We start from the raw sequence: 21,849 nt of genomic DNA, 5'->3' as shown, positions 1-21,849 counted from the left end.
GTGAGAGCTTCATGTGGGAGCATTTGAGTGTGTGAGTGTGTGTACTCAGGAGATAAGGGTCGGGCTTCCCTCTGACAGACTTAACCACCACTAATGATCGTAACACACAAACACAGCCAACCACAGCCGCGCGACACACACACAGTCTGAAACATAGGTGTAAAAGAAAATATTGATAGAACTTTATTTGTAGATATTATACATGTGGTAGTGTCTTCTTTGTACTGTAGGGAACTGGGAACTATTCGACTGTTATTCTGATGCTTTCTTCTTCTTTTGTTATTTAAAGGCGGTAAGCAAACAGCTATCAGATGAGCTCCAGCCACCGTTTGGCGGTAGTACTGCATTACAACCAGGCGCCAGGAAAAATATATTTTCAAAATGAGATAACTGTCGCTTGAACTTTTCAAATTTTCTTTTATAAATTAATGACTATTCAAATATGCGAAAATCCATGACCCATCCCTTAATGGTATATGACCATTTCCCAAGCAAAACAATGCAATGGACAAACATATAGTGATTTTTGGCTGACTGCAATGGCGGATCATGGAGCATACTGGACCTCCACTAACGCAACTCTCTGTCTATACGGCTCTGGATACTTTGTTCGGGGAGTAGGCGGGGCTGCTCGTCCGCTGTCCTCTCCTACGTTCTCAGCGCACACCTGCTTTCAAACACGTTGTCATCGTCCTCATAAGGACAGTCCGTGTAACACATTGCCCACAAAAGCGCACATTGACCTGATGCAGTCAGCCACATACAAGGTTTTTTTTTAAGATTATTTTTTGCTTTATTGGACAGGACAGCTGAAGAAAAACAGGAAATGTGGGGAGTCGAGAGTGGGGGATGACATGCACCAAATGATCGGCAGACTGGGAGTCCAGTCTGCGATCAGTGCGTCGAGGTCTGTAGCCTCTATACGTGGGGCGCCCGCTCTACCAACTGAGCTAACCCAGCGCCCCCGCATACTAAGTTTTGACCTAGTCTTGTTTATTTTTAAGATTCTTTTTTTAGCCTTTGATGCCTTTATTTGAGAGAGAAGACAAAGGATAGTGTTGGGAAAAGGGGAAAAGAGGGTGGGAGTCAAACCCGGGGCGGTCGCATCGAAGGCATTGAGCCTCTGAACGTGAGACGCGCCCTGATACAGCTGTTTTCAATGAGGGGGGGCAGCTCTGGATTGCATTCGTTTTATAGGCTTTGTCGTTGTACACAAAGCAATGCAGGAGCAACAGAATAGTGGGCTTTAAACTTTACATCTTTTAAATGACTAGTTATGATGGTAGAGGGTTTAAGGTCAATCACCTTCAGTAATCAATGGCATTGTTAATTGTCCCAAGCGCCCCTCTAAGATTTGTTTAAATTAATTGCATTAAATTGCAACATATTGAATCTTTAGCGCTGAATCGTGAGACTTATCATATTGCCAGATTATTAACAATAATTATTTAGCAATAATTCCTCTTATGCTCTGAAATATTACTGCAATATGTATCATCATATTGTGATCATCACGCTACACACCATGTGTGTTTTGATGTTAAAAATGCCTGTACAACTTTCTGTGCAACAAAATAACCCCGACATATCTGTCTACAAGGAAAATATGAAGGCTACATAGCATTTATAGTTTTTTTATTACTATTGTTGTATTATTTATATTGTATTTTTTTATCCTTTTATTGCGGCCTGTACTTTTGGTCTATTTTTATTGCTTGAGCACTTGATGTAATTTGCCTCTTTTGTGAGCTGCTGTAACAAGTACGTTTCCCCTGTGGGGGATCAATAAAGCTTATCGTATCTTATCTCATCGTATTTAAAATCCAAGTGCACATAGACACACAATCATCTCACATACACACGCCTCCATGCAGTGATTTCTGTACTCAATGCTCAGCCGTCAGGTCAGAACGAGACAACCTTGAAAGTGGCAGGTAGCACCATCTGTCCATTAGCCGCTACAGGAGCAGACATGACACACAGGCAGCAGCAGTGACCCTCACATCAGAGGTCTGCAGGATACACACGCTGCGTGCTGCATGCACAGGGCTGCTGTACATTCTCTGTCATGTTAAAAATAGGAGCCTTTCAACGCAGCGGGGCACCGAACCCACATGACTAATGACCGCAGTGTGAGGGGATTGTCTACTCAGCAGAGGAGGACAGACACAACAAGAGCACAGACACAGCCGCTGCAGCGCCTCATTCTAAACAGCTAGCTTAGCGTAAAGCAACAGAATACAGAAGACCCATACTGGAAGAAAACCTGTCCTATACCCCTCTCTTTTCAAAGGCTAAGTGTGGTGTTCCAGTTGTTCTGATCTTCCAGTTGAGCAGGATGTCAATGAGGATGTCAATGAGTATTTTCTGAAATCTTAGGAGCCTAAAAATCGTTCAGATTTTAATCTAAATATTCTTTAAAAGCACGCTGGGATTGTTTAATATCTCAAATTCAAGTTTCAACTGCCGCTTAATAATCTAATCAAATGTTTTCTGTTTTACAATCAGCCCAAATAACAGCATGAAGGTGAAACTGAACTCAAGAAATGCTTTAACACAACTGCTCCTGCAAACGCACGGTGCACAGTTCATGTGATCGAATGGTGCGTCTCTGTTCCCCCTCACATCTGCTCGTCCCGCAGTGACACACACAAACATGTCCTTGAACATGCAGCTCAAGAGGACAGACCCAGAGCGTAACCCCACAGTGTGTTTGTGTGTGTGTGTGTGTGTGTGTGTGCGTGTGTGTGTGTGTGTCATAAACAGTACCTAATGCTAATGCTGTAACAGATAGTCCATGTCGGTGGGGATACAGCACTGCATCAGTGTAGCATAAATATTCATTAGTGACCTTGACACCTCGCTACACACATAGATATGTTCATGCTTACAGTACACTGATACACACTCACACATACTCGCTGTATTTCACTGCAGAGGATTTAAACTGTTCATAATGTCATCCTTACTGAAATACAGACACTTGATCGAGATAATTAATTGTCTCTTTACTCGGCTCTCCCTTTCTTCTTTCACTAATGACTTTAAGTTGTTTGTTAAAGTAAATGCAGAGCCTCTAATTGGAGTGTGACTTTGTTCCAAACCTTGTGAGAATACTGTCAAACTGTGACTGCTGTAATCACCAACAAGGCATTTATTTACAGCTACATTAAAGGATTATTACAGTGACACAGTGGCACATATATAATACAGACAAAGACAGCATTAAACATCATAGAATATCTGTTTAAATAGTATGCACTATACATACTGAACATCTTGGCTTGTGTAACAACCCCACAGTGTACAAACTACAATTCTAGAGGTGACCTTTTGTAAACTGTATAAGTTGATTTTAAAGAACAACCGGGCCGACCTTTCGCTCACTGTAACAGCTGCACTGTGCATGGCTGCACATTTTACTGAGAAACTAAAAACTAGCTACGACCCCTTTTTCTTGGTAATGTATCTTCAGCCAGGCTTCTGCACACCAGAAGATGAACTGCACAAACACTGGCACTAGACAATTCATCAAATGACTTTCATTACAATTTTGACTTCAAACTGTTTGAAAACAAGATGATGGTTTTCAAATATCCCCCGGGACGAACAGAAGAGAACGGCAGGATGGCTAAATGATTCACTTCTTCTGACTGACTGACTGACGGTACTTTCAGAGCTGTAGAGAGAGAGAGTTGCAACATCGCAATGGCGGATCATGGAGCATATTGGACGTCCACTGACACGACTCTCTCTCTCTACATGGCTCTGGATACTTTGTTCGGGGAGTAGGCGGGGCTTCTCCTCCGCTGTCCTCTGCAGCGTGCATCTCCAGGGGTATTTTTGGGTGTTTGTTGTAAAGGTTTCCTCGGGTTGGTCTTTAAAGAAAACGATCTTATTTACATCAGAAACGGGACCTTAATTAACACACAGCGGAAACAACCGTATGAGCCGAGGCGGAGAGCGAGCGAGGGGGAGAGAGGGACAGATCGCACCCAAGTTACGTCTGTAACATGATGTTATTTATTTACTTTTGCTAACATATACACTACCAGTCAAAAGTTTGGACACATTTTCTTAAACAAGTGAATGGGAAAGTGTGTCCAAACTTTTGACTGGTAACGTATTCTTATGACCTATGGGAGACTTGTTTTTATGTCAAAGAAAATTACGCAGGAAGCGCAATGAGGAGCCTGTGGGTGATTTTATCAATCAAATAACTTCCTGGAAAAGTTATAAATAGAGTAAAAAAACGTCCAGGAAACACTTCAAAATAAAAGCACTGTATACAAACGAGGGGAGTCAGAATTCCAGATCAGGCTTTTAATTTGAAAAAGCATGCCGGAAGTGTTGACTTTCGGCGTATGATCTCGCGCGTGTCACGCCAGCATTGTGAAGACTCTCATCTGTTTTCATGCATTTAGATAAAAATGAATGTGCCCCGCTGCCGTCACGCAGTTCCAGTGTTGCCCACAAAAGCACACATTGACCTAAAGCGGGGTAAAACTAGGTCTAAGACAACAAAAATGGACCTATACTGATGTATTTATCTGTTTTATTTTTGGCATTACTTAGTTTTACCTTCCTGCTCTTGTGCACTAACATGATACACGGGTAATGCCCTCTATGATCTGCCCGTCTCCATGTGATGCAGCATCACTCTCAGCCAGGCTGTGGCCTGTTTAGCCCAACATGAGCCACGACAACAGAATCATGTCTAATTAGCATTACTTCATATTGACAGATATTCTGCATTCCTGCAGAAGTTTGCATTAAAGAATAGCAGTTCAGATTGTACAGAGTGAATATAGCACCTCAGACACTTGGTTCATCGACACAAAGCAAGAACTGAGCAGAGAGGGAAACAACACGGCAGAATTATCTTTAAAATACTTAGACTCACCAACAACTGATTTCAAAAGAAGCACAGGCTGCTTTTCTCTGCATGACATCCAAAGTACAACAAAGTGAGGAAATACAGGGTGTCGTGTGTAACCCTGTTACAGAAAGCAAATTACCTTTCACTGAAAATCTTAAAATTATTTACCAACCAAACTCAACACAGCTTCCTTCACTGAAATGACAGGATGTCACTGAGGCTGTATCCATGTGCATCACCGCTCTTGGGAAACATGTAGTGCTCTGCAACATGTGCACTTCGTATGTGATAAATGTTTTAAAACACAAAAGGATAAAAGGTCATAAACTCACCCTTTTGTGCTTCTTGTTCAGGTGTTTCTTCTTCCTCTTGCCCTGTGTGTGAGCCAGGCGCGGGTTGTTCTCCTGGTCTGAAGGCTGCTGCTGGTGGTGGTGATTGTTCTTGCAGGGCTCCAGGCTCAGGCCGTTGGGGACCCTGGCAGGCTTTTTCTTGAGGAGGGGCCCTGCCTGGTTGTCTCTGCACTCCTGCGGCTTCAGCGTCATGTTCTTCTAGAGAGGAAAGAGCACGAGTCAGTACCAAAGCAAACCTTTTATTAACGCTGCTCGTTATGTGTTTTACAGCTTGTGTGAGCTGTGCAGCCTTTGAGGACTCTGTAATCATACAGTCCATCAACAGTCGATACAATGCTTCATGATTTTTTACATGAGGGAGCCAGCTCATTAGCACTGCTAAGAGCTTCAAGAATAAAGGGCTGAATATTCGCTCATTAAAGCCTGCTTTGAAAGGCAGCACATTTCTGCTCTACAGTTAGCAGAACAGTGATTTTCTTTTTGACAAATTGACGGGGAAGTGGGCAGAAAGGCTTCAGATCCACTGTAGTTCTGTCTTTCAAGAAGAACAGCGGAACAAAAAGTTGTGCCTTGTTCGATTTGTTTTTGCCATATGGTTTTATCTGAAAGTCCACAGCAGAGAGGAAAGATGAGGACATCGAGCTGGATTGAAAGCACGTCACACTCTGATGTTGTCGTTGGGTTGCATGAGTCTTCAACAGCAGACAGGATGTCCAAAATAACATGAACTTCAATTTAAGTTATCTGTTACAACTCTACTTTTGTGCTGATGCATGGTCCCCAGAGGAAGGGATTGTAATTGATCTCCTGACATTAATTCAATGAACTATGTCACTATTTTCTATGGATATTCATGGTTCCCAAATAAAGCATTCACGCTAACAAACACTGTGAATAGTGTTCACATTCCTGCTAGATATAAGAACGTTAACACTCAGTGTGAGCCTCACAGAGCTGCTGGCATGGCTGGAGACTCTTCGGTCGTGTTCTTAGATTAATTCTATTTGTAGGCCAGACGTGAAATGACTTTTATTCTTTAAATGATACCACACAGTATTTGAGTTACAAGTCATAACTAAACATTTGCAAAGTAAATACAATCATTTGTTTTGTCACAAACTATTCCTGAGATTTGTAGCTTATATGACGTTGGAGTTTTCTGTGGTTTTATGCATCTGCACTCATGGAAGTTAGTAGCGGTGTAAAACAAAACATCACAATACTATCCATTATCTATACCACTTATCCTGTTCAGGGTTGCGGGGTGACTGGAGCTGATCCCAGCTGTCATTGGGCAAGAGGTGGGGCACACCCTGGACTGATCGCCTGTCAATCACAGGGCTGACACACAGAGACACAACCTTTCACTCTCACACCTACGGGCAATTTAGAGTCACCGATGAACCTAACGAGCATGTCTTTGGACTGTGGGAGGAAGCCGGAGTACCTGGAGGGAACCCATGCACGGGGAGAACATGCAGACTCCACACAGAAAGGCCCGCTATGTCTGAACAGGGATTCAAAACAGGACCCTTCTAGCTGTGAGGCGACAACCACTGCACCACTGTGCAGCTCACAGTACTATACTATATCTATTTTTGGACAACGGTACCATACATTTCACCATGATGATCTTTATTGAAACAAAAAGCAGAAGGCAAAACAAAAGGCTGGCTGATTTGAGGAGTTGAGGGGCGCAGGCAAGCAAAACAAAATGGCAAAAAAGGTCCAACAAAACAGGCAATAAATAATCCAAATGAATCCGAAGGTGAAAAAACACAGAAGGGACAACGGAGAACATCCACACTGGGAACACTGGGATCACTGAGAACAAGTTACCACGACGAGGGGTGCACATGGAAAGGCGACAATGAACCAGCACAGGGACATGGGAAGACAGACTAAATACACTGGGGAGGTGAGACTAATCGGGCACAGGCGAGACAATCAAGGGGGCAGGTGAAAACAATAAGGGCAGGCCACATCATCAAACAGGCAGGAAAACACACACAGGCAGGAAGTGAAACAAGACATGACATACATAGGGCAAGAACTACAAAATAAAACAGGAAATGATGTAAGCAATGAAATATACAACTAAATCAAGACAGCAACACAATAAACTGAATACAACACAACTACAACCCATGACAAACCTGCTGACAGGAGTTTCAACATTAAAGGGCCAGTGCACCAATTTTCAACCTCAGTCCTATCATGCTGTTACGGGGAGCTAATGCCATTATAGTGGGAAAATACAATCTGGCTCTGTGCCTTTGGAAGGCACTATCAGCTTCTCCAACGGGCTCTTCAAAACCTCTGCCAGGCTACGTAAAACGCATCATCTGGCGGATGCAATGCATGCTGGGTGTTGTAGGAATGTAGAATGGACGATACCACAAGCTGTTTGTACAACTTTCTCCACAGCTATGGCGCCTGTTTCAAATATTATTGCTTCTATCGATTACAGAGAATGCCAGCTTTGACTGACAGAGGCTTTTTCCAGGGGCGAACTGCTCCTTTAAGCACATGATGACCGTGATGATATTGGATTGTTGATCATTGTGAGGATACTTAGATTCAGATCAATGTTCATTAAATCATTAGAGGTTATGACTGCCTAATATAACTACCTATTTAATGATTGTACACTAAATATATGTCCTGCTTTCTTTTGAATCTGCTGACCGTCAGAGACACATTAAAGGTGATCTAAAAATGGCAATTACATCACACGACTCTGCCTCTTGTACGTCATGCTAAGCTTGAGCGTTGTAAAGACACAGATGAGTAGAGACTTCCTTTAGCTTGTTTGTACCTGCAGGGCACACATCAGAGCAGGAAGCAGATCCACAGAAGCACAGCAACAAACATCAGACACTTAAGTTCAGTTTGCCATAAAAACTACATCACAGACGTTTTCTTTTCAAGGAGAAAACTGGATCCTGAAACAAACCGATGAGCTACAAGTCCAATGCAGCCGGGCGCACACGCGGGGTTATACAGTTTGACGGCTGATCAATAGAAGCACTCATCTGCTGCTGAGAGACTGTGTAATGTATCACAGCCGCCCTCAGTAAAACTTACGGAACAAATCAGCTTTGTTATTTGAAGCGGTGACCTGTTTTGCTCCATTGTGGACCAAAGAGCTGCTGGTGTTAATACCCCCGGGGAGACATTTAAGCTGGTGGAGCCGCCATCAGAGCGGAGGCCGACTGCTGAAAGGGGAAGGTGCAAAGCTGCCACGGCTGCACTAATGACATGTCAATACTGTGCAGCGTTTTAACAAGACGGCTGCAGAGACGAGGCTGTGAGGAACTCGTGACATTCACATCGCTGACGTCTGGATACATGGGCGCTTTTAAGACCAAGAAATGTCATGTACGTCTGATGTATAACCTCACAGGACTTTTATTTTCCACTGTGATGAAGGGCGTAGGAGGATAATTCCACCAGCAGAGATAACACTCCTCTTTGGTGTTTTTCCAATATACAGTATTGCCTTGGTTTATGTTCTGCTTTCTGGATGCTCCACACCGGTGCGTCTTGGAAAACTTCCCATTTTCCACTAAAATGGCTAAATTGAGGTTCAGATGGATTATGGACACTCTCACAAACATGCAGTTTTATTTTTTCCCTTCAAATCCTTTAAAGTTGTTGAATACGACACATTGTTATAGCTTAATCTATCTCAATTGTAGCACAATGAACTTTAATCATCTACAGCATAAAATGTTTCAACAAATCAAATACTGATAGAAAGTATCCTGCAGCCGACTGAGTACTTTTACTTCAGAAACCAGAGTATATTTTTCTGCCAATACTTCTGTACTTCGAATCACGTTTTGTTTTATCTATTGAACGTTTCTTTGCATGCAGACAGCAATCAAAAAATCAAATGCTCTGCAAAAACAAAGAGAGACAAATATCTGGCGTCTCGGCCTGTGACAAGTCCAACCATTCATTTTGTTTTGACCTAAAGAGGGGGTATCATGCTGTTTCACATTTTAACACATGTAATGTTACAATGTTGGATGTTCAGACTAAACGTGGGTGAAGGTTCAAATCTGCAGGTAAAAGTATGTTGGAGATTCACACTGTTTTTTTCTGCATGCTGCCTCAGCAGGCTTCAGAGAGCTGGCCAATCAGAAGAAAGTGGGCTTGTAGGGGCGGGGTTTCTTAAAGGGACAGAGCTGACTGAGTGACTGAGTCGTTTCAGGCAGAGGCTGTATGAGGGCCTGCACGGAGCACCAGGGTTTTTTTAACTGTAAATTATGCTGAGCTACTCCACAGGTACCACAGAGGGAAATATGAAGCTTGAAATAGGCATAATAACCCCCTTAACGATTGTGTGGATGTAATAAAGTAGATACATCAAGAGGTCAGCCATCTATTCTACCTGAGCACTTACTGCACATGTGCAAAGTCTCCCACAAGCTTAAGACAGCGAGCTTGTCGCACAAGAAAAGCAGAGAAACATAGTCAGATGTGGAGATGACAATGACGCACTCTCCGATGGGTCATTGACATGCTGCGTTCACCCTGACCCTCTCGTTCATGTTTTATGGAAGCAGTCTGCTGGTGCAGTGATGTGCCAACTCTGAGCCGTCCATCCACGAGAGACGAACCTGACTCAACTTTTGATGCAACAAAAGGTAACATAATACGGCGTGGCGCTACCCTGGCAAACCAGATAAAAGAAAGTGGCTGGTGAACACTGAGACTAGAGATATAGTATTTCTGCTATTATATCTAATCAGAGTGCATACTTTAAAAAGTAATGCAGTGTTTTGGTGTTTGTTTAGCCTTAACTCCAACTAGACTTCCAACATCACATTCTTTTTCCACTGGTGCCTCATACAACACGCCCCCAACGGCACAGTGAGGAAGAAATAGACGGTCTCAGTCCAGCAGTGTTTTAAAGGGTGGTTTATATTTGGTCAACAGCACCAATAAGCCAAACAAAAGTCTCCCTCAGTCCAAGATTTGTCCCACAGCCCACAGGAGCCACAGTGTACAGTAAATATAAGAATCAAACCTCTTCAGATTTTCGACAAAATACTGGTTAGAAAATAAATCCAGCACATTTCAAGCCCCAGCAGTATGTGGCTGAAGGACCACCTCGGAGCAGCCTTAGCGTGCCTGCAGAGAATATGTTACAGATATGCTCTGCTGACAGCAGGATGAGTTTGATGGGTGTGCTACTGGCACTGACTCACTAAACCGTTTCTAAAGACCTCCATTCACTCGTAGGAAAACAAGTACATGCATCAGCTAATCTTGTTTGCCTTTTCCGCCCACACTCATCCACGGCAAATAATGCAACATGACATGTATTGTCAGCGCACAGAAGAAGTGACAAAGTTATGATGGGGGCTGGGAGAGCCTCCATTGTGCCAGCGTTCTGCAGCTTCTAAGCCTCTGAGCCGACTGATTGCTTGGAATAAATTATGCACATTATGTTTCGCAGCTCGCGGAACAATGGCTGACAAATTCCTTATTTCAGCGCCTTATGATGACACTGAAAAAAGTCATTTGCTCAATATGGCTCACTCTCCAGCAGCTTTCATTGCTGTGATTGTCTGGCAGTGTATGGAGTAATTACACTGCGGTGTTTAGTGCAGTGCATGTCTGCAGGTATTCTCACAGCAACTGGAAGACTTATAGTTTGATCGTGCAATGTTTCCCATCTAGCGTGAGACAAACTGTTACTTTGAAATATCCTGTTAATATTCTGATATTATAAAACTAATGGATTTAATTGCATGACTGCATATTGTATTTTCCTATGAGGGAGAAAGAGTTGTAGATATATATATTTAAACATAACAGGCAGGGATGGACTGTAGAAATGTCACTGTTACCGTGTCTTTAAAGCAGATACCCAGATATGAAAAGTTCTAAACTATCTAAAGCCAAAAGCTGCCTGCAGTAAATACAGTCGGATGTTGAGGAGGCCCCTCGTTAACGTCCAACATACTTTGTCCTGAGAAAACAATACATGTGGAACAGGTTGTCTACGATGCTACTTTCACAGTCAAGGAGAGAAATGAACTGAAATGTACAAAAGGATGACTAACTAAAGAGACAGTGTCATCAACAGATGACTCAGGGAGAGGGGTTCAATGATCACTGCAGCGGAGAGACACGATGAGACGTAACAGGAGGGAAGACAATTCAACGCTTTTCAGTGACCTTGCTTGAGTGAAGGGATCTATATGTCCCTTTGTCTACAAGCAAACAAGAAAAAAGGCCAGCTTGGTCTGATATACTACCATAGGGTAATGAACAGATACTAAGTATCAGCATCTGAACGAGACAAACGGAGCATTTAAGAGAATGAGAAAACTCTGGATCCTGATAGTTTGAGGTTGAAGCTAAGCTTCAAGGCGTGACTTCATTTTTGTTAGGTTAAATGATGATGTTCTCAGGTGAATAAGTAAAATAGTTAGTCCAAGATAAGCAATGTAAGGGACACTAAGGGCCGAATTCATGACAGGATTTCGTGGCTTTTATCAAACAGCAGCAAACTCCGCCTCATTCTCCAAGCACACTCGGTTAAACGCACCCTAAACAATCATTATTATAATTTGGAGATCAAGCGGTCCAGAGCTGTCCGAGGCAAAGGCAAAGAGTGGAGGTAAAGACAGCTCCTCTTCTTCAGCAAACGGATCTGTGAAACTTTACGGGCGTCTGCGCTTAAATATCATCAGTGCAGTTTGCTTTGCGCAATTTATGATGCTATCAGCGCCCGCAATCAATTCTTAACTGAACTGAGTTTTTTTAACAGACCTTTTCCTCTACATAGACACAGGGAGCAATCACAACCCTCTGACATGCTGTTACCTTCTTATCAGGCATTTTGTTGCTGTTTCAGCACTTTGCATATTGTGTTGATTGTTTCCCCTCCGACGGGCCGGTTGTGCTCTGTACCTGTGTTTTGTGTCTTATCCCATCTAAAACTTTCATGCTCGTGCTAGCTTAACATGTTCTCTATTCCTGTTAATGTGCTGTACTATAAGATAACTTCAATATATAGTTGTCCTCTGGATATATTTGATCATGCTTGTCCTTTATACATCATCTTGTATATCTATAAGTAGATGTCTTTGGTACGCTCATATCCTGCTTTGCTAGACTGGTCCTGTTTGGTGTCTTTACTCTTCTTTGTCTTGAGTTTAAACACGACTCTGTTGTCCTTCCTCCTTGCAGCAGCACTCTGATCTCAGCGTCTGCATCAGTGTATGGAACAAGTTGGATCCCCTCTGCTCTCTCGCAGCCTGCCGGCGTTTGAGCCACCGAACAGACCGGCCTGTGAGAGGCTGATCAAAGAGTCTGATCAACTCATCTTACTGAGACAATTTAATTAATTTACACAAACTGGGCTCCCAGCAGAGAGCACAAGAGGGGGAGACGGATGGTGGCAGAAAACAGGAACAGACAGAGCTGCTGGGAGCCGGAGAGGCGGAGAGAGAGGGAGCACTCGAATGCACCACGGGCTTAATGACTCTGGCTTCCTGCGACGCTGCTGTAGTCAGAAGCAAAGTCATAGTACACACAGAGAAACACACACTTTTCAAATCAACAGCACAACGTAAAGAATAAGAGGAGATCTAATGAGTGCTAATAAAGAGTGATAAGTACAATGTGTCCCTGTGGGGTGCTCCAGGATTCCAGGACAACAGCACGCATTAACGTCAGCTACCTGCTCGAGTTGAGCAGCGAGTTGTGAGCGAGTCTGTTGGGAGTGCTTGACCTGATTATCACATCTTCAGTAGGTGTGAAATGGATTTAAGCGAGCTCTAAGTGTTGGCTGGAACAAATTGCAGGTAATTCACTGCTGCTGTTTGTGGAGATGTAACAAATTACAGGTGTGACTGAAGCAGCGCAACCTCTTCATGAGATTTAATGGTTCAGACTGAGGAGAGAAGGATGCAGAAACACAGCCGTCACCGGGCCAGCAGCTTCTTCTGACCTAAGGCTGTGTTGCTTTTGTGCAGGGGGAATGAAGAGGATGTATAGATTCATCATAACCATACTGACTACATTAACCTACACATCATGTGGGCTCCAGAGTAGTTTTAACCTTGTTTATGTTTATATCTCCTTCCAGGATTTTACAGCCTTTTTCTGACTGTTGCAGCTGAAAATGTCTGATTTCACAGCAGCTTTTTTTAAAAAGTTGCTGATTTTGGCTTTTTTTCTGTGTATCACATCACATGTCCACTGTGATAAATCCATGTATCGGCTGAGCGAGCGAACAAGACAACAAATGTGTAAAAACTGAATGATACTGGGGCGCTGGTTTAGCTCTGTTGAGCAGGTGCGCTGTGTACAGAGGCTACAGTCCTCGACTCACTGATCGCAGGGTCGACACCCGGTCTGCAGGTCGCTCGGTGCATGTCATCCCCCGCTCTCTCCTCCCTACACTTCCTGAAAAAAACTGATTGATACGATAGTCACAAGGTATGAATTGTTAATTTTGCGCTGCATGTGCACATTCAATCCTATGCATATGTGTAAAGGAGAAACTACAGGTTTTGTATCACATTCGATGTTCTACTTGTTTTCTTTGGCTGCTGCAGCAGTGTGAAACAAACAAAAGAGTACAGGGGGATTACTGTCTCACTGAGATGATATTTTAAAGTGGCTAAGTAGATTGCTACGTTTCAGCACAGACACATTGATAAATAATCACTAGAAGGATCCCAGTATTGGATTTGTCATCATGGATTCACTGTATAGCGTCTCCTTTAAGACACTGTAGTTGGCGGCCAGATTAGGGAACTAATGAACGTGAGGTGATCACACCGATCAGCTGTCGGCTTCACAGCAAAAACACATTTTGAACATCAAAGAAGTGAGTTGCACGGGCAGCTGGTTTGGCTCCATTGGTGGAATGGGCAAATTAACTTAATAAAAATATACATTTTTAATTTGCTCACATGTTTAGCACAAAGACTATTTAACAGCACAGGCCTCTGCTTAAATGCAAGCCAGTTGTTTGGGCTCAAACGACCTAAGTATCGCCATGACATCGCCAAAGACATCAGCAACTGGCGATCGCTCTGAACACCGTCGATGCCTGACGTCATCGTCCGTCGGAACAACCCTAACTGTTCTGGTCAGAAGGTCACTCTTAATCAGCAGCTACCTCCAAGTCCTAACATCCACTTTAACTGAAGCTCATACAAACAGCACATTCTTATTTTAGATCATTTAGCAGTTGTTAAAATTATTTCCAATGCTAATCCAATCCTTTGTGAACATGTGAGGAATTCAACCTGTCACACAGCCATATGAATCACCATGTGCACATCAGCACTTAGCCCTCACTTTCTGAGTCCTGAATAAACAGGCTGGACAAAGAGATTCAGAGAAACGCCAAGCAGCTCAAGCAGAACTGATTTCTTATAACAGCTGTAAGAGAAAAGTGTTTCAGGGAAAGAGCACGGTGCTACAAAAATCATTCAGTCCATCCAGTGAGCACACCGGCAGCTCAAAGACATCAGGCGAGACGGAAATACTGAGAGCTTTCTGAGAGGAGAGCAGCTCCTGAATGCAGACAGAGGAGCGGAAAGTTAAAGGGCAGAGGAAGAACAGAGCGTTAATGTTTACTTCTGAGCTGATTTAAAGCTGTAGTACGTAACATTACTAAAACTAACTTTTTGTCATATTTGCGCAAACGGTAACTTTAAACATGCAGTAAAACATGAGAGAGATAATCTGTTCCTCTGGCTCCTCCTACTGCTCCTAATGACATTTGTAAGAATCCACCGCTCCCGAAACACAACAACCAATCAGAGCCGAGCAGTCTCTCAGGCTGCTGTCAATCACACACCGCGCAGCACCACTCCTCCGCGCATGCTCACACGGTCAAGCTCAATTTCTTCAGTGTGCGCAGCGTCAGCTGGTTTGTGTCCACGAAGGCTTAAAAACAACCACAGGAAATGAACAAACTGCTCATCCTCCACTGACAACTAGGCGTACACTACAAAGAGCGTTACACCGAAGAAGAGAAATGAGGAAAAGGCAAGCTAAAAAGAAAGAGTTGGACCGAGACAGAAACGAAACGAGAGTAAACATCAGAGCAGCATTTCCAAGGTGGAGAGAGCTACAGGAGCTGAGAGGGTTAAAAAGTGATGCTGAGTTAGACAGTTCTGCTCGACAGGTAATTTCCCCAGCTTCAATTCTGCTGTATTTGTTTCACATTGCTAAGATGTCTGCGGTTACTGTGATGTTGTGTTACAGTGGTGTTGCAGCCGGGTAAACGTTAGCTCAATGTGGCTGCTGTTCAGCTTTGCTTTTTCATGGCGGCGTGGCTGACAATATCTTTGTGAAGTGTCCAGGCAGTGTGACCGTTTCAGACTTTCTCCTGATAGTTCTGTGTGCCTGTGCTCTCACGGCTAAGGTTCACAAAATCAGTGAGTTACTGCTTAGTTGGTGCTGTTTTTTCCACTGTCTCTGTTAGCAAACTAAGTGCTGCTGGTTTTGCCGCTGGTTTGAGGTGTATCTGCTTCAATAGTGTACCGGTGTGTCCGCCATATTGTATATCTGGCTCCTTCAGTTGCTGTGGCTACTAGTGTGTGCGTGCATGACAGCCTCCTCTGCAGGGAGCGCTTTGGAGGCAGGACTCAGTGCCGCGGAGAGAAAGGGAGAGGTACCTGCAGGTTGTAATCTTTCAAATATTGAAGCAAAGTCCGCTCTCTTCTCCATCTCACCTACTGCAGCTTTAATAGGACTGAATAAAAACAGTGCTGTGCATGAAATGTACAAATATACAGTACATTTCAAAATATACTGAGAACATTCAGATGCATTAATAGAAAAATGTCTTACATGGTGAGCAGGTCCTTGACAAAATCATTGAGACGAAAGACAGGAACTTTCATGTTTGTACATTTCCATGAATGAATTCTTGAGCTGTTGTAAACGTGAAGCTGTTGAGACGACTGTAAGGAGGTGAACTGGATTTATACGATGGTATTTGTCTCAAGGCTGCCATCAAAGCTCACTGGAACAATAAACACAAGGCTTCAGTGTGACTCTTAATATGAGAGCTAAAGCTTCTCCGCTTGTGCTGTAAAATCAGAGGATAAAGTTGAAGCACTTTCACACGTAATTGTGCAATTCATCTGACAGAGGATCCCGAAGTGAGGACGTGAACGCATGACTTTCCCTGAGTCTCTTTACGGTTCAACCATCCCACACAGTCACAGTTCACATGCATTATGTTTTATCCACTGTTTTCCTGAGCAGTGATAAAAAATAATGGAGAACATCAAACTGAAGACAACAATTCTCAACAGGGTGTGAACCTCTTTCTATGAAGCACTAAAGCTTAATGTGAATTCAGCTTTTATGAGCCTGTTCGCATTACCACAGCTTTAAATACAAACACTTTGACACCCTCAGCGTCTCATATCCAGAGGTGTTAAGAGTAAGGACTGTTAACCGACTGACATTGTACTCAATTAAAAGTAAAAAGTAGCTCACTTAAAAAGTACTCAAAGTAAAAGTTACTTAGTTACTTTCCCACCCCGCTAATTTTTATAATAAACAAATGTTGCCATGGTTACCTTACACATTCATCCTATGTAAATGAAATAAAAGGAAACCTTATTTTCAGACCATGGCCTTGTGTTTACATGTTTTGACGAGAGATGGACCTTTTCTTCAAAGAGACGGGCTGCGTTCATACTGCATGCTTCATGCTCCATTCTGACTGGGGGGCTCATATCTGATTTTGGGGGGTCACTGTTCATATCTATTTTAGAATGTGACCCAGGTAAGATTTCAGTGTGAACAGAAAATGATTGAAAAAAGACACGCGTACGCAAACAACAGAAGACGTCACATCAGCTGACATTGGTTTTCCGTAAAACATGGATGGCTCTCGGGCGTCGGGACTTTGGATGTGCATAAACTTTTGAGCAAGTAAGCGACACCTCCAGCAGGATGGGAAAGAGCAGCACATTTAATATTTTCAAACAAACTTTGGTTGCTGTATGAGCCTTCTAGTTTTGATTAGATAGAGGCATCTCCCAAAACAGCAAATAAATCTGCTATTTCGCGGCTCTCTGCTGTTTGTCGTTGTCCTCCATGGTCAAGCAGAAAAAGGAAGTCTTCTTCTTCTTCTTTAGAATGGCTCCTGGAAACGGGCATATTACAAGGCAACGCGGACCAATTCTGATTTGAGTGTTCCAAGACAAGTCACATGCAGGTCGCATGGTTTGGATTCTGATTTAGTACCACATATTTAAGTAGCCCTGTTCTAAATTTAAGAAATCATCCAACTTTTTGCTGTTCATGCTGATTTTAAATCGACTTTTAGCTGCAGTACGAACACAACCTGTTTTTGATTGTTGTCTGGTCCAAGTCAGGTTTGAGAGACATGGTACAAAACTGGATGAGGGGCCAGTTACAGGGGCGATGGATGGTTTGAACAACCCAAACTTTAACCTTCAAGACTTTCAGCACTCAGAAAAACCTGAGTCAATGTTGGGTTCACATCATTATGTTTTCCTAAACTCAACCGTGTAGTTTTTCAGGGTTTTTTGGCAGATACCTCAGCGATTTATTTTTCTGGCCTTAATCTAACCAAACGTTCTCTGTGTCTCAAAAGGCCACAAGCTCCATTATTTAATGACCTGGGACAAGAACGCATCAGCATGGCTCTAAGAATGGAAATGTTGGGCTGTCAATCAGTCCACAACTTTACTCCATATGTCTCCACTTCGCCCCTAAAACCATGAAAATAATGGACGGTGAGAAAGCACAACAGCATTCTTTGGAGAAGACAGCTGCATCACATCATATCTCGACACTGAGCTGTACAGTAAGAGACAGGTTGGAAGTGTGCGGCAGGAAACACAAAACAAAACTTCAGAGCTGGAACCCCTCGGAGCTCCGTTCTTCACTCCAAAAACTGTACACCAAAAGTCTGTCTGCCTTCTGTGGTGTCTCAGAATAGATGCAGGTGCTCACACACTGAGCACACACACACACACACACACTGAACACACACACACACACAGCTGCTGAGTATTTTCAGGTGTAGATGAGCCAGAGTCTGCATTATACACAGAGCTGACTGAGGCTGGTGGAGCTTTCCAGGTAGGCACTAAATTATTCCCCTGACAGACACAGCTATCTACAACATGCTTGTGCACCTGCAGTAGTTTCCTTCTGTTACATGATAGCACTTACAACATAAGCAGGATGTTACAGCTGGCTCAAACACTGAACATTATAATGGATACAGGACAGACAAGTCATGGAGCCTCTGATTTTAAAAGTGGAGCCAATGCAGGAGAGCCTTAAACCTGCTTAATCTAATGGCCAGCAGGGGGCGACTGAAAGACGTCTCATTGTATGAAAACAGATGGAAAAAATTAGCCTACTTCTCAGGTGATTTATCACTGCAGCACATATTTTTCCAATGAGTTTATGGTCTCAATTGTTAGTTTCAACACTTCTTTATTACAACGCAAAGTTCACTTTAGTAAGTTATGGTCCCAATTAGAGTAAAATAAAGTTAAACAGGGTATGCTTTAGTGTGTGCCCAAACTGGAGGCTTCAAAAAGCTGCGTCCACTTCTTTAACACAGATAGTGACAATACTAGGAAAGAACATAACTGCATTTGCATTTATTGATATAAAGTGTTGGATATCTGACTATTGTTCAGCAACCATGAGACAATTGAGAGTGAACTTCTGGAAGGAAATGTAGCCATCTTTCAAAATAAACATATTTGCTTACCCGTTAGCTAAAGTTAAACATGGCTAGTGTCAATATCCAACTGCTTCCTAGCTACCAAGGCGGCAAGGAATCAACTATTGTATCATGTAGCACTCCCAACGCGATACTAGCCTTTAGCCACTTCTTAGCTAACGGTTAAATACGCTAAAAACTTGACAAACGGGCAAATTTCCCTCCAGATTTTCACTGTTAATTGTCAGTTGCTGATCAATCTTAAGTAGTAGAAATGACACTGCTTTTAAGTTTGCTAAATATATTTTTTCTGACAAATCATTAAGAGTGGTTATGTGATGCTAGTTATGTTAGCCAGTTAACCAGCTAGCTACTTGTTGCTCAAAGACAGGAGCGGTGCATTGCGACCCAAGGGTGAGGGCGGGAACAGCTGTGAGGAAAACCCTCTGTAGACAGTTTGCCCTGGGAGGTCTTCGCAGGTTACAAGAGACGCATCCTAAATTGAGACACAGAGATGATCTACTGAGAGGACTCAACAGGAAACACCAAAATAAAACAGGATGTAACAGGGGTCCGACAAAATAGTGTTCACTTCAAGAACTCACCTCTCGCATTCACACAGACAAAGACATCTAACCATTTCCTGGCACTAATCTCATCATAGTACAGATTATTTTTCATTCAGAAGGTGTGTGAAAAAAAGCCCCGGGTGAATCCCGAGTGTGAAGATCTGATTTCCTGGTTGTGTGTGTCTGTCTAACAGGAGACAGGACCAAGGGGAGCTCGGGTAACGGGAGATCTCAGCAAACAGTTTCCATTTGTGTCGGTCAGTCTTATCAGGCGTCCTGAGAGGAACACAACGACTGATTTTCCCAAATAAAACACAGCACTGCAGGCCACATGTATTGTACCAAAGATAGCGATTGATTGGCTGCACTGTGGCCATTATAATCATGCTTGAAAACAGAGTGACAGTGTAACAGCAGGCCTGTAGTGGGTGGGACTTTGGAGTTATTCCTAAAAATAATGTTGCCAAAAAACGACCGAACAACATTCCCCATATTGGCAACAAGAGATGTCAGTGAGCGCCAAGGTCAACAGATCTGCTTTCATGCCGGTTTGTTTCTGTGACGCTGCATAAGTGTGTGTGCTTGTGCGTGTGCGTGTGTTTTCAGCACTCATCTTAACATGAGGGAAATCAGGCGTTCTGCAGAGACGCCAGCACTTAATGAAAAACAAACATATTCAGCATGAGCCACAAGAAGCACAACATTTACCCTGATTAAATAAACATGAGGAGCAGATACAGGCTGCCTCTTTCCATGTTAATCACAGTGTGAGCAGAGCGGGCGGAGTGGCCCTTTAATGGGAGCAGAAAGACGTGAAGCAACAGTGTTTGTGTGATGTTGTGTTACAGAATAAGAGCTTTTTTTTCACTGAGTAAACCTATATTAGAGTGATTCAGACACAGACGTGAGCTGGCAGGTCGTCTGCCGTGTGGAGAATAATATGAATAAAAGGATTTCAGTGTAACGCAAACAAAAGCGAGATAACATGCACTCCAGTCATGTGGTGACAACCTGAATAAGCAAAGCACGCAGCGCAACAAGATGAAGTGCAGACTGTCCGGATCAAATGAGAACAAACAACAAAGAGGAAAATAATGTAGTTCTGAAACAGTTCCAGCCCGCGCGGCATTGTGGGATTGATTTCTCCTTTGAAGCTGCCCTTGTTGGCTTAAATAATTACACCTAATTGCTGACAGATGTAAAGGCAAATGAAGCATTTCTTAAGCAGATTGCTTACGGTGACTGCACCGGGTCAGAGCTCTTATTGGATTCTGCCATTCACCATTACTAAAGAAAAAATCACTTCCTGTGGAGCGAATACATTTGTGAAGCTGTCTGCAGCTCACTCTTTGTTAGACATCACCTCATGCTCGAGCATAATCAGAGTTATTTAGAGTCTGAAGGAGACAGCATTCAGACAGGAATAATTACTGCGTTTACCTCACAATTTAACTTAATTTAATGAGTTAACATCGACAGGATGAGATCATTACTCAGAGGCATTTAAGCACTTTGTGTGATATAATAAAAGCAGATCAAATAAATATACAATTGGCTTTTATAATCATGTGTGCAGGGCAGCACCAGAGCTCATCATTTTTTTTAATTGATCATTATTGACTGAGAAGCTTTTAATTTATACTCTTTTATCTATTGTTACCCATTGGGCTAACAGCAGTCATAGGCGCCTGGGCAATGGAGCAAGTGGAGCAAATGCATCCCGATTATTCAGTGAGAGGGAGCAAAGTTCTGGTTTTGTAACGCCACCTTTTGTCTTTTTAATCATCCCCACAATCAGGTGATTAGATTTAAGCACTCTATATCAGTGATCACTATTTTCAGCAACTGACAAAGGTAATTTGCTGTCAAGTTGGTAGTGAAAAAAAAAAACAGCTATTTGAATTTATTTTGGATTCAGGAGGGACGCGTTGCAAACACAGGTATTGTGTAAAACATGCAGAACAGCAGTCAGTCATAGAAACTGGGAGTTATAGCTAATACGCTCTCTTTAATAGTTGTTTATCACACTTTATATCATGATACTGATTCGTTCAGGCCCAGTCTAATATGTCCTCTCTTTTTGCTCTGTTTTTTTGACTCTACCGACTCCTCGGGGAAATATCTGGATCTTTACAAGGTGTCACTATGTTCAGCACCTGTCAGCTGTTTGTGTCTGTTTCCTGGTGGTGCTCGGCAGGTAGCACTTTGAGCTGAAAACATCAGCTGAACAGCACAATAAGAGGAGTGACAGTGAACCAAAAGAAGTGTTGAGGGTCGCACAGTTAACCAATGAGCTGAAACTCTCTATATGTGAAAGGGGCCGCTCTTTAAAGCCTC

At 42.9% G+C, this 21,849-nt stretch overlaps 1 protein-coding gene across 1 annotated transcript in view; it reads right to left on the bottom strand.

Moving 5' to 3' along the window:
- The window catches only part of auts2a (activator of transcription and developmental regulator AUTS2 a), a 415,680-nt gene that overhangs the window by 305,301 nt on the left and 88,530 nt on the right, over positions 1 to 21,849 (bottom strand). Inside the window, 1 exon segment of the mRNA XM_069668725.1 lies at positions 5,212 to 5,427. Coding sequence (XP_069524826.1) covers positions 5,212 to 5,427 — 216 coding nt within the window.

This window comes from Semicossyphus pulcher, unplaced genomic scaffold, assembly GCF_022749685.1.
Source record: "Semicossyphus pulcher isolate SPU_LCO1_2020_fin unplaced genomic scaffold, fSemPul1.0.p SCAF_10, whole genome shotgun sequence".
In the NCBI taxonomy this organism is placed as follows: Eukaryota; Metazoa; Chordata; class Actinopteri; order Labriformes; family Labridae; genus Semicossyphus; species Semicossyphus pulcher.
The sequence above is the reverse complement of the archived record's forward strand: the minus strand, read 5'-3'. Positions and strand labels throughout refer to the sequence as shown.